The sequence below is a fragment of the Anolis sagrei genome, chromosome 5 (genome assembly GCF_037176765.1).
Source record: "Anolis sagrei isolate rAnoSag1 chromosome 5, rAnoSag1.mat, whole genome shotgun sequence".
NCBI classification, from domain to species: Eukaryota; Metazoa; Chordata; class Lepidosauria; order Squamata; family Dactyloidae; genus Anolis; species Anolis sagrei.
In genome coordinates, this window is record NC_090025.1 from 130,863,575 (window position 1) to 130,876,479 (window position 12,905).

Genomic DNA, 12,905 nt, shown 5'->3' on the forward strand with positions numbered 1-12,905 from the left:
TTTCTTCCAAATTTCGTTCATTAGATATTTGAACATTTTGTCATTTAGATTGGGATTAAGGATCAGAGAGATCAACAAACCATCATAGATGCTGCTAAAGAACTGCAGACAGAAGAAGTAAAGTTGGAAGAATTGTCAGGAGTGATGAATGTAGAATTCAGGTAAAATCCCACTTTCAAAACATTATTTATTTATTTAAAACTTTTATATCTCGATCTTCTCTACCTCCATAGAGGGACTCAGACTGGCTATGAACAAAATAGTAACTATGACTATTGTTTTTAATTAAATGAACTAAAATCTCACTTGATGGACAGTAAAGAGATCCCAAGTCATTATCCTGCACAGGGCACCATTTGCGTAAATTCAAAGTGATGTTTCAGACTGAATATCCTATAATGTATTATCCAATATAAACATAATAACAGTAAAATTGGAATGCACATAATGGTGTGTGAATAGCTGCATTAAGTTTAATTTGTAGTTGGTGTGTATTGAAAAAATCATAATGGTTGGAATCATGTATCAAGGGAGAGGCACAGTAGTCTGAACTCTATGTCATTTAGTGATTAGAAAGAAAGAATACCACTCCAAGTGTGTCAAGTGAGTGTTTCACCCCTCTTTCTGTTCTCATAAGGTGTGAGGATTGAGCCCACACATTTCAAAGCTTGCTTCAATCAAAATAGTTTAAATCTAGTGGCTGATAGTATACTGCCAGCAGTTTTGGGAATATAGCAATCTGAAGTAGGGAGGTGAAATTTCCCTTTCCCAGTTCTGCTGATAAGAGAAGTTAAAAACAACAGTGCTACTGACTGCGTGTTCACTGTGTGTGCCAATAAAAAATAATTCTGAGCTATCATGATTCTCTATAGTTTAGAGCAGTGTTTCTCAGCCTGGGGGTCAGGACCCCTGGGTGGGTTGTGAGGGGGTGTCAGAGGGGTTGCCAAAGACCATCAGAAAACTCTGTATTTTCAGTTGGTCATGGGGTACTGTGTCCACAGTGCTCTGGATGTAGGTGAACTACAACTCCCAAACTCAAGGTCAGTCCCCACCAAACCCTTCCAGTATTTTCTGTTGGTTGTGGGAGTTCTGTGTGCCAGGTTTGGTTCAAGTCTATCGTTGGTGGAGTTCAGAATGCTCTTTGATTGTAGGTGAACTATAAATCCCAGCAACTACCACTCCCAAGTGACAAAATCAATGCCCCTCCAACCCCACCAGTATTCCAATTAGAGCTTATCAGGTATTTAGTCCAGTGAATGAAAATACATCCTGCATATCAGATATTTACATTACAATTCATATCAGTAGCAAAATGACAGTAATAGTATGAAGTAGCAGTGAAAATAATGTTATGGTTGGGGGTCAGCACAACATGAGGAACTGTATTAAGGGGTCAGAGCATTAGGAAGGTTGAGAAACACTAGTTTAGTGAGTCAATCTATACCATATGTTGGGTTATCCTTATCACCACCTATCATACTTGACTTCTGCATACTATCTCTGGTCTCTTTTCTTCAGTTTTGTCTACTGTTGCTCGGAACAGTATTTGGCTGCCTGACTCACTTGAGGGTGGTAGTTGCAGGATGAGTCTGTGGAGTGGAGTCTCTGGGAAACACCATTGTCTGGCAGCTGGCTCTCCCTTTCCCAGGATGCTTCATACCCGAGGGAGCATGGGGAGAGAGGGCTGGTGAAGCAGCTAATGAATTTGAGCTAGCAGGTTCAAACTCATTGACTCATTGGACTGGAATAACATTCATAACTCAACAGGCAGATAGGTCAATGCAGAGATCCTGTTATGTATTGCTGACCAACCATACTGTAAGATGTAACCAATAAAATTGTTGCTGTTGGCATTCCATTGTACATTATTTTTGAATGGTTCTTAGAATGGAGCAAAAGTTCTATTTTAATCTTCATTTTCATAGTATATAATTTAACAGACGTTCAAAATACTTCTCAATAAACATTAATCTTTAAAAAGCCTTCTAATGTAGCTACTCATTTAACCCGAAGCAGTGATCTCTGTTACATTTTCAATTATTGCACCTGTGGACCAAATTTGGAGAGTAGTACAAGTCAATGGACACTGTGTTAGGTAGATGGATGATTCAGAGCAAGGTACCTGGATAGTATGCAGCCATTCCCACCCTTAAGCTATTTGGTATGTCTCTCACTATATTGAATAAATGGAACATTGAACATTTACTATGCATGTTCCTTTTTGACAGACAGATGGGTCAATCTGCATCTTTCCAGATTGCTGGCTGCCTTACTAAGTTGGTCAGTTTTTACATATGAAGGAATGGCTCTTGATAACCAACTTTTCTATGGGTTGTTTATGTCTGTGTCCATATTATCTTCACATTTCTTTCTCTAAGCGCACTCTTCTTGGCCTACTAGATAAGATCAATTAAGTATAGCTCTAGCCAAAAATACACATCCTTTAGCTTTGGACAGCATGGGGAAGGGTTAACACCCCTGTGGTGTTTGCTTTGCTGTCTATGCCCTTGTTCAGAAGATTTCACGTCACTTTCTGTCACTGTGATAATTGGATTTTGAAAAAAAAAATGTTGTGAAAACAAGGATTGGTGATAAAGCTTCAATGGAGACACCTTTTCCCCATGACAACTCTTTCAGGAGTGAACTTCCCTTCCTAGGGGTTAGATTTCTATCACTTCCTGTTGTTTCACCCCCGTTCCTAACTATGAGTCATTTATAAGTCAGGTGTTTGTAACTTGGGGACTGCCTGTAGTTTGCTGTGTATTGTGGAAGAATGGCTGGAGAAATAGTGTTGGAAACCAATTATTCTGTTTCCTGGATTCATTCCAGTGGGGAGTTGTAGAAATATGCCCACATAAAAACATAGTTTCTTAATGAATTTTTGTTCATAAAGTAAACATGCTGCTGCAAGTAACTCATCACCAATAAACATGTTTCTGATATATCTGATTTCATTTGATACTGTTTCCATTTTTAAAAGTTATTTCTTTTGTGTAATTGTTGTCACATTTTTTTGCAGTGGTGATGAGTTGCTTTCTTTTCTTCTGAAACTAAACAGACAGTGTATTCATCTTACGACTGCTGTACAGAATGTGATTATTCAGTTCCCTACAGATGCTCACAAGGTATTTGTGAAGAAAAATAGTCATAATACCAATTTATGTTATTGTCTATGTTAACCAAATGACCCTAAATAATACTCCTTTTTGAGGCAATTGGATACAAACAAGAAACAGGAGGCAACCAGATACAAACAAGAAATAGTCTTCTGTTTCCATGTTTGCTCAAAGAATCAAAGCAGTCTTTTGAAAATTTAGTACTTTATCATTGCATCTAATCAAGTCCTGTTTATTCATGCTCAGACCATGGTGATACACACACAGATTAAACAATATCTAAAAGGCAACGATATAAAAGCCAACAATATAAAATGGTATAAAAGGACTGCAGTATAAAACATTATCCAAATACTATATAAAACAGTTGGCATAAATACCTTGTCTGTTAAAATTCAATACCATTTTTGTGTATCAGGAGCAACTTCCGAAACTGCAAGTTGCTTCTAGTGTGAGAGAATTGGCTGTCTGCAAGGACATTGTCCTGGGAACATCCAGATGTTTGATGTTTTACCATCCTCTGGGAGGCTTGTCTCATGTCCCTGCATGAGAAGCTGAAGCTGACAGACGCTCCCTGGATTTGAATTGCTGACCTTTCAGTCAGTAGTCCTGATGGCACAAGGGTTTAACGCATTGTTCCACCAGGGCTCAATGCCATTAAAATACTACATAACAATAAGGATAAAATTATTTAGCCTAAAGCATCTTCACAATGTTTTAAAAAGAATTAACTAGATGAGTTTCATCTTCTCATGTCAAGATCTTGTTGTTTTTGCTTTCATGTAAATTACTTAAATAATAATTTGACATTTGAAAAATTGTAATATATTTTTAAATATATTTCTTGGATAAGGTAAAGGTTGGTAAAGGTTGTCCCCTGACATTAAGTCCAGTCATGTCTGACTCTGGGGTGTGGTGCTCATCTCCATTTCTAAGCCGAAGAGTCAGCATTGTCCATAGACACCTCCAAGGTCATGTGGCCGGCATGACTGCATGGAGTGCCGTTACCTTCCCGCCGGAGTGGTACCTATTGATCTACTCACATTTGCATGTTTTCGAACTGCTAGGTTGGCAAAAGCTAGGGCTGACAGTGGAAGCTCACACCACTCCCCGGAATCGAACCTGCGACCTTTCGGTCAACAAGCTCAGCAGCTCAGCGCTGTAACCCACTGTGCCACCAGGGGCTTCTTGAATACATTGCAGCAAATCAATGTAAAATATAAAATAAGATAATTTTACAGTATAGAATACTTCTTAAATGGTAAATTTAAATACCAGATTTAAGTTCACATTAAGCTGTGTCACCTACATATTCAATAGTCTTGATGATTAATTTGCTGTTGGAAGAACATAATTTACCAGATAAGAGACTGAAAGAAAATTGATTGTAATAGTGTTAATTAGAACTGAGTACCAGTTAACAGATGTATCAAAGTTCTGTTTCAGTTGTCTTGTATAAACTATGTATCAGCTGTACAATCTTGTTTTTGTTTTTGTTTTTTTGTTTTTTTTAAAAAGCTGGTCCTTCAATGGAGTCCGCCTGAGAGCCTCACTAAATCTTGTGAAGATCTCATTTGCAATGTGGTAGATCTAAATGGAGAAGCTTGTAAATTAAGGAAGCTCATGCAAGAGGTATATAAATTAACAACCAGAATTTTTTTTGGTTTTGCTTATCCAACGTTCTGCCGGCCCGTTTATGTTGGATATGCAAGACTACTGTAATCACTAAAAGAAATTGCAGACTTTGACGTAATAAATATGGGCATGAAGTCATATTTTTAAAATTATGCTGTATTTAAGTGTATTTTAGCTAAATTTTGTGAATATACCTGCAAAAAGGGGTGGGGTGAGAGAAAGAATTAAAAGGAGATAGTGGTGGTGATGACGAAAGTTAAAACTCTTCTCCCAGAAACCTAAAATCATAGAGTTGGAAGAGACCTTGTGGACCATCCAGTCCACCCCCTGCCAAGAAACAGGAAAATTGTATTCAAAGCACCTCTGACAGATAGCCATCCAGCATCTGCTTAACAGCCTCCAGTGAAGGAGCCTTCACCACACTCTGGGGCAGAGAGTTCCACTGCTGAACAATTCTAACAGTTAGGAAGTTCTTCCTAATGTTCAGGCAGAAAGTAAGGTTGCTTACCTGTAATCATGTTTCTTCTAGTGGTAACTGTGAAATTCACACCTGTGGTATTTCCCTGCGTCCACGCAGCTGACTCGGATCTTTCTGGAAAGCTTTTCCTAATTAGGGACTCCAGCCCCGCCCATCTACTCCTAATAAAGCCAGGCAGCGGGGCTTGGAGCCTTAATTCCGTACCGCGAAAGACAGTCGGAGATAAAAGGCATGACAGAATGTGGGGAGGATGGGCGGGTTGTGTGAATTTCACAGTTACCACTAGAAGAAACATGATTACAGGTAAGCAACCTTACTTTCTTCTGCGTGGTACTGTGAAATCCACACCTGTGGTAGACTAGCGAGCAGTCCCACGGACGGCGGGTGTCATGCTAGTGCAGAAAAAAGTACTGCTCTCCCAAAAGCTGTCTCCTTCTTGGCAGCTAAATCCAATTTATAATGGGAGACAAAAGTATGCTGTGTTGACCATATGGCCACTCGACAGATATCATGCAGAGGCACACTGTGCAAAAAAACCATGGAGGGTGCCAATGCTCTAGTGGAATGAGCATGGATCTGAACAGGTAAACCCAGTCCTGCCATTTCGCAAAGTAGCCGGATAGCTGCAACTATCCAGGCCGCCACCTCTGGGTAGAAACAGGAAGGCCCACAGTATCCCTACGGTACTTAACAAAAAGTCGTAGGGACTTCCGTAATGGAGCTGTGCGGTGGACATAAAAAGCAAGAGCCTTCCGCACATCAAGAAGGTGCAAAGACTGCTCCAGGGGAGTAGAAGGATTTGGAAATAAGGTTGGAAGGACAATGTCCTGAGACATATGAAACTATGATGCTGCCTTAGGTAAGAAGGAAATGTCTGTGCCCAGCATGACATCCTTATGAAATTTCAGGTAAGGACTATCGACCCAAGAGCCATAAGCTCGCTAGCCCGACAAGCAAAAGTAATAGGCACTAAAAATGCTGTTTTCCATGATAGATGGAACATGTCAGAAGTGACCATTGGCTCAAATGGTGGTTTCGTAAGGGCGAAAAGAACAACCTCCAACCTCCAAGGGGGCACAGGCCTACTTGGGGCCAAAAATTTCTAAAGCCTTGCAGAAATCTCTTTACAAAAGGATCGGATAAAGGAGAGGGAAGAGAATGCTCGCTTCTAAACGAATCTATATTTGCCAGATTGACCTTCAAGAATGATAATGAGAGTCCTGAATCTGACAGAGAGATCAAAAAATCCAGGAGGAGGGAAGTGGAAGCAGACAGAGGCTGAACCCCTTGCTTTTGTGAAAAAATGCAAAAATGACACCACTTACAAATGTAACAATGTTTAGTGGCAGGGCTCAGGGCAAGGTCCAAAATGCCCTTTACTGGTTGAGAGAGGGCTGAGGCTGGAGCTGCCACGCCGTCAACCGGAACTGAGTGACCTGGGAGTACGGGACTGGGCTGTTGCTCATAGCCAGCAAGTCTGGTCTGAGTGGCAACTGAATGTAACAGCTGCCTGCAAGTTGGAGCAGAATGACAAACCATGGCTGGCGGGGCCACCATGGCGTGATGAGAATGCAGTCTACCTGCTCTGCTTGAAGACGAGAGACCACGCTGGACAGCACTGGCAATAGTGGAAAGATGTACAGGAGGGTGGATGTCCAATCCAGGAGGAAGGCATCTCCCAACAGCCTGTCTGGTGGAGGCAAGACGTGCTCCAAAGACAAACAAGTCCAGAAGGGGAGTGTGCCATCTGACAAAGAGTTCCCATGCCTGGGAAGGATGAAGGGACCATTAGTGGTCAGTATAAACTGTCTGACTGAGGGAGCCAGCAAGAGAGTTCTTGATGAATGGCACTGATGGTTATGGTATACCAGTCCCCGATTCTGATGATGAGGGCAAGCAAATCACAATCGTGGTGGTGGTAGTAAGGTGGACAATACTGTCCATGAGGAAATGAGAGATAAGGTGCAGTGCCATTTGTACTGCGAGTAACTCCAAATAGTTGATGTGCTCCATGCCCTCTATGGCCGCCTAAGGACCATGGATGGTGTGACCCTTGAGGTGAGCTCACCACACTGAGAGGGAAGTGTTGGTTGCTAACATCGCACACACAGAGAGTGGAGCGATGAGTCCACTAGTTGAGAGACCTGTGGATGGCTAGAGGGACAATGACACATTCATTGGGCTCATCCTGCATGGGATGAAGTGCCCGAAGAAACCAATTCTGGAGAGGCCGAAGGTGCAAACAGGAGAAAGGAGTGGCAGCTGTGGTGAATGCCATGTGTCCCAAAAAGCACTGGACATCCTTGGCATGGATGTATGGCTTCTGCCAGACTCAAAGAGCTAATGAATGCAGATTCAGAAACCTGTCTTCTAGCAAGTAGGCTCTTGCATGCCAAGAGTCCAATACAGGCCCCATGAATTGGTTGTTTGGATAGGCTGAAGAAGAGATTTTACCTTGTTGATAAAAAGACCAAGCGTCTGCTATAAAGAGAGTAAAGTGAATGTTCCTCTGTAGATACTCACAGGACTGTGCACCAGCAACCAGCCATAAATATAGGGGGAAACTACTACCCCGTGCACCCAGGGATGAGCCGGCATACAGCCATCTCCTTAGTAACACCTGTGGAGCTGTGGAGATACCAGAATGAAGAACTTGAAATGAAAAAACCTGACTGCTAGTAAAAAGTGACAAAAATCTACCGTCTTGTGGTCTAATACCACATGAAAAAAGGCATCCTTCAAATGCTACTGAACCATGTCTTGCTGGATAACAGAGGCAGGATGGTTGGTAATGACAATACCTGAAATTTGCAATATGCAATATATGCATAAAATCCTGTAAGGTCCAAACCTGGCCAAAGCCCACTGCCTTTGTTGGAAACCAAAAAACAGCTGGGGAAAAGGAAAAAGAAGGAAACATAGAAAGATGTAAAGAAGCTACTGCTCCTTTGAAAGAAGCTACTGCTCCTTTGAAGTAATTACCTCCTGCTATAACACAGGAGGAGGAGTGGCCCGTAGAGTCCCTACTGGGGACAGTTTGAAAAATTCAATTACATAAACATGCTCTGTAATCTCCAACACCCATGAGTGAGAAGAGATCTAATGCCATGCATCTAAAAATGATGAGGTGGAGCTCCAAAAACTGGAGCTGAAGGGTTGGAAGCTATTAAAGAAGATCAAATGCATGCAAAAAAACTATTGGCCCTGATCTTCTTCTTTCCTTTTGGTTTGTTGTCATCCCTGGATAATTAAGCTGAGGGGCTGGCCACCACAATCTAGGCTAGATTGTGGTAAAAAGCCAAACTTAGAAGCAGGCTATGTTCTGCCATGGGCAGTTATCCTGCCATTGCTCTGCCTACTTTGGAGAGGGTAGAGGATCTACAAATGCTGGTGGATGGCTGCTGCAACAGCAGCAAACACCTTAGTACTGTATCGGTGCTGTGCTTAGCCGTAGCGTTGTGATGAGAAGCTAAGGTGAGATACTACTGACAGAAAGCCCTTGGGATCTGTTGATGTTGTAGGGGAAGAAGATCCAAATAAGGTGCTGAGCTATGCCACAAGAGCACCTGAGAGGCTGCCAGACAAGCATGGTAATGAATCATGCAAGTAAGTAGGCTAGCAGTGGGGTGGATCTTCTTATCACAGTGGATTAAACAACTTTGACCACAATAAAGTTCAGTTTAGTAGGCTTAACTAACCACTCTGCTGAAAAGGTGCGTATGCAGTAAAGTGCAGTTACAAACTTAGAAATTCCAGACACAGATACAGGAGTTGCCCTTTGTTTTTCTCCAAGCTTAAGCGAATATGGAAGTGCTGGGAGAACTGGGAGAACTGTACTTGGAGCTTGTTTCTGCTGTTGCTCAACTGAGAAAAGCAGATCCTCTAAGCAATCAAGGAGGAAAAATTAGGTAACACATCCCCTAAGGAAGCTGGGATGGAAAAGTCCTCCTCAAGAGTAGGAGAAATCTGCTACTCATAGGAGTCAGAATCTACATCAGACTCATTGACTGGTTGCAGCTGAAGGAAGCACCAGAATGAGCTTAGGAAAAAGTTTTAATAAACTCCTGAAAACCAAAAGAAGGGACTACAAATCCTTGAAAAGGAAAGGAGGGTGCAGTTTGCCTATGCAAAAGAGTAGCAACCTACCTGTTGAGGCATGGGCCAAGTGGAGATGGGGTCCAAAAGACACAGTACTTACATTCTGAGCCGTCACTGAAGCTCCCAGGCAGCATGACGCAGAGGGAGGATAGTAGCCCGAAGGCCCCTCCAAGGAGTTATATTCCATGGGCTTAGACCCAAAGCCTTGGCAGCCATCACTCACACAGGTGGCGTGGCTGCCTTGAGCCTCCCCTCCCCTGAGGGGGGCAAAAGCATGGCAGGAATTGTTGCAACCCGAAGGCCCCTCCAAGGCGTTATATGCCATGGGCGTGGAGGCAAAGCCTTGGCTAGCCATCACTCACACAGGTGGCGTGGCTGCCTTGAGCCTCCCCTCCCCTGAGGGGGGCAAAAACATGGCAGGAATTGTTGCAACCCAAAGGCCCCTCCAAGGCGTTATATGCCATGGGCGTGGAGGCAAAGCCTTGGCTAGCCATCACTCACACAGGTGGCGTGGCTGCCTTGAGCCTCCCCTCCCCTGAGGGGGGCAAAAACATGGCAGGAATTGTTGCAACCCAAAGGCCCCTCCAAGGCGTTATATGCCATGGGCGTGGAGGCAAAGCCTTGGCTAGCCATCACTCACACAGGTGGTGTGGCTGCCTTGAGCCTCCCCTCCCCTGAGGGGGGCAAAAGCATGGCAGGGATCGTTGCAGCGTCCACTGCCTGCTGGGGTAAATGGGGCAGAGAAAGCACGGGCAGTGAGAGCAAGCTGTCCTTAAAAAACAGAGACAGCTGAGAGGCGTGGCTGTAACCCAAAACAAAGTTATTGGCACAAAGCCACAGTGGCAGTTTGTTGCCACAAGCTCTACCAGTTCCTGGGTCTGGAAGGGGTGGTAGGCTGGTAAAAATCTTCTTCCCTCCTGCTTTCTGAGCGAGGGGAACAGAAGGAAAAGAAGGTAAGTTACTGCCCATTGCCAAAGGCAAAAAAGCCTGCGCCTCAGAGGAGACGGCATTTTTTTTTGTTTTGTTTTAGAGGGAGGGAGTGGGTTTGTCCTCCCACTAGCCTAAATAGGATAAACAAAGGTCCCAGAACAAAAGTTGGAATTGCTGTCTGTTAGAGTAGTCAAACTGGAGTCCTTGAGTCAAACCAATAGTTGTTTTAGGAGAGAACACCGAGTTGTTGCTGCTTTCGCGGACAAAAGGAATTAAGGCTCCAAGCCCCGCTGCCTGGCTTTATTAGGAGTAGATGGGCGGGGCTGGAGTCCCTAATTAGGAAAAGCTTTCCAGAAAGATCCGAGTCAGCTGCGTGGACGCAGGGAAATACCACAGGTGTGGATTTCACAGTACCACGCAGAAGAATCTCCTTTCCTGCAGTTTGACACCATTTTTCCACGTCTTAGTCTCCAGGGCAGCAGAAAACAAGCTTGCTCCCTCCTCCCTATGACTTCCCCTCACATATTTTATACATGGCCATCATATCTCCTCTCAGCCTTCTCTTTTCCTAGCTAAACATGCCCAGCTCTTTAAGCCACTCCTCATAGGGTTTGTTCTCCAGACCCTTGATCATTTTAGTCGCCCTCCTCTGGACATATTCCAGCTTGTCAACATCTCCCTTCAATTGGTTTTTACTGGCATGTTAATCTATTAATTTATTGTTAAATTTTACTGACGATGTACAATGTTTTAAAATAATTTTATTGTGAATTGTAATTTTTATGGTATTTATGCTGTTAACATCCTCTGATGCTCATGTGAGGCCGCGCTGAGTCCCCCTTGTGGGGAGAAGGGCGGGATATAAATATTTTAAATAAATAAATAAATCGTGATGCCCAGAATTGGACACAGTATTCCAGGTGTGGTCTGACCAAGACAGAATAGAGGGCTAGCATGACTTCCCTGGATCTAAACACTATTGATGCAGGCCAAATCACATTGGCTTCTTTAGCTCCTTCATGACATTGTTGGCTCATGTTTAACTTGTTGTCCGCGAGGCCTCCAAGATCTTTTTCACACTTACTGCTGTCAAGCCAGGCGTCCCTCATTCTGTATCTTTGCATTTCATTTTTTCCTGTCTAACTGGAGTATCTTGCATTTATCTTTGTTGAACTTCATTTTGTTAGTTTTGGCCCATCTCTCAGATCTGTTAAGGTCATTTTGAATTCTGCTCCTGTCTCCTGGAGTATTGGCCATCCTTTCCAATTTGGTGTTGTCTGCAGACATGGTGATCATGCCTTCTAACCCTTAATATAAGACCATAGAGAATATAGTCCTCAGATGTGGAAGCCACACAAGCCTTTCATATTGTTCTTTAGGGATGAGCCATGCAAGTGTAGCCCACAAGTTGCATATGTAGCTCTTGGAATCCCCAAGTGTGTCCTTGGGACTCTGCAGAAAACTGCAGATTCTCAATTAAAAATAGTCCCAGACCTCTGTTCTAGATTGTCAGTCTTATACAGAAGAGTTGATTTTTTTATCAACTTATGGTAAATCTTGTCCCATGTGAATATGGTTTCTGGTGGAGAAAAGCAGATGGAAATGTGTTATCCTTTAAAGCAGATCCATACTAGGAATTTTAGATACTTTAATTTTGAAGATGCCTTGCTATGATATAGACACCTCATCGTGTTCTTGCTTCATAATTTTTCTCTAGTTACACGATATGCAAAAGGACAATCCTTGTCAAATACAGCCCTTGGCGGTGAAGAGGAGATGGAAAAAGACTTTTTTAAAAATGGCAGCAATGACAGCAATTGGATCCGGATGTGTCTTTTTTATCAGCAAGTTAACTTTAAAAATCATTACAGCTTAGCCAGAGCAATCTTTACATCTTTTAAACAGACCTATTAAAATGTAGTGTGCCCCTCCCCCATATTAAGAACTTACAATAAAAATCCTATTCACTCATGTTATCATTCATTGTTAATTCAGTTTATGTCAGTACAAGTTCTTTGCTCTCCACTCCTTAGAAAGCAAGACATAACGGATTCTACAAAATATTGACAATCTGTCTGCATTTATAATTTTGTATATAAAATTCAGTTTTTGTTTTTATAGCAAATAAATCTTGGTTATTGTGTAAGCCTACTACAAATTCATTTGTGTCTGTCCTCTTTTTAAGTGGGCTGAATATTGCTGAATAACAATCAAATATTGCAAGCCATCGCTTATTGAAGAGAACAGTTGAATGTTTTGATGTCCTTCATTTTATAAAAATTAAAATGCTAGTCTTTGCTTTTTCCAGCACGCTGACCTTTGTCCGCCTGTCTTTCCAAGAAATTTGCAGGATGTTTTGGAGGCCATGCTGATGGAATCGTCCCAGGAGTTGAGTGTGACGTCTGTTGACATACCACGTTTTACAGGCATATAAAAGGGTTGGGAGGACAATATCTTTATCAACAAGCACCTTAGTATCCCTACAGATGTCCCGATCCTCAAACACTCTCGGCTTCATTCGGAAAAATGCTGCACTTGCAGAGCTCAGGCGGTTGTTGTATTTCAGTGTCAATGTTGACTTTTGTTGAGAGATGGCTGCCAAGGTAGCGGAAATGGTCAACATTTTCTAACATTACACCATTAAGTTG

General features: G+C 42.6%; 1 protein-coding gene across 1 annotated transcript in view; it reads left to right on the forward strand.

The window, feature by feature from the left end:
- The window catches only part of ASZ1 (ankyrin repeat, SAM and basic leucine zipper domain containing 1), a 34,914-nt gene extending 22,516 nt beyond the window's left edge, over nucleotides 1-12,398 (forward strand). The window contains exons 10-13 of the mRNA XM_060777694.2: nucleotides 49-161; nucleotides 3,020-3,125; nucleotides 4,635-4,748; nucleotides 11,975-12,398. Coding sequence (XP_060633677.2) covers nucleotides 49-161; nucleotides 3,020-3,125; nucleotides 4,635-4,748; nucleotides 11,975-12,133 — 492 coding nt within the window. The 3' untranslated portion in view covers nucleotides 12,134-12,398. The remainder of the gene's footprint in view (nucleotides 1-48; nucleotides 162-3,019; nucleotides 3,126-4,634; nucleotides 4,749-11,974) is intronic.
- The last annotated feature ends 507 nt before the right edge of the window (nucleotides 12,399-12,905 follow it).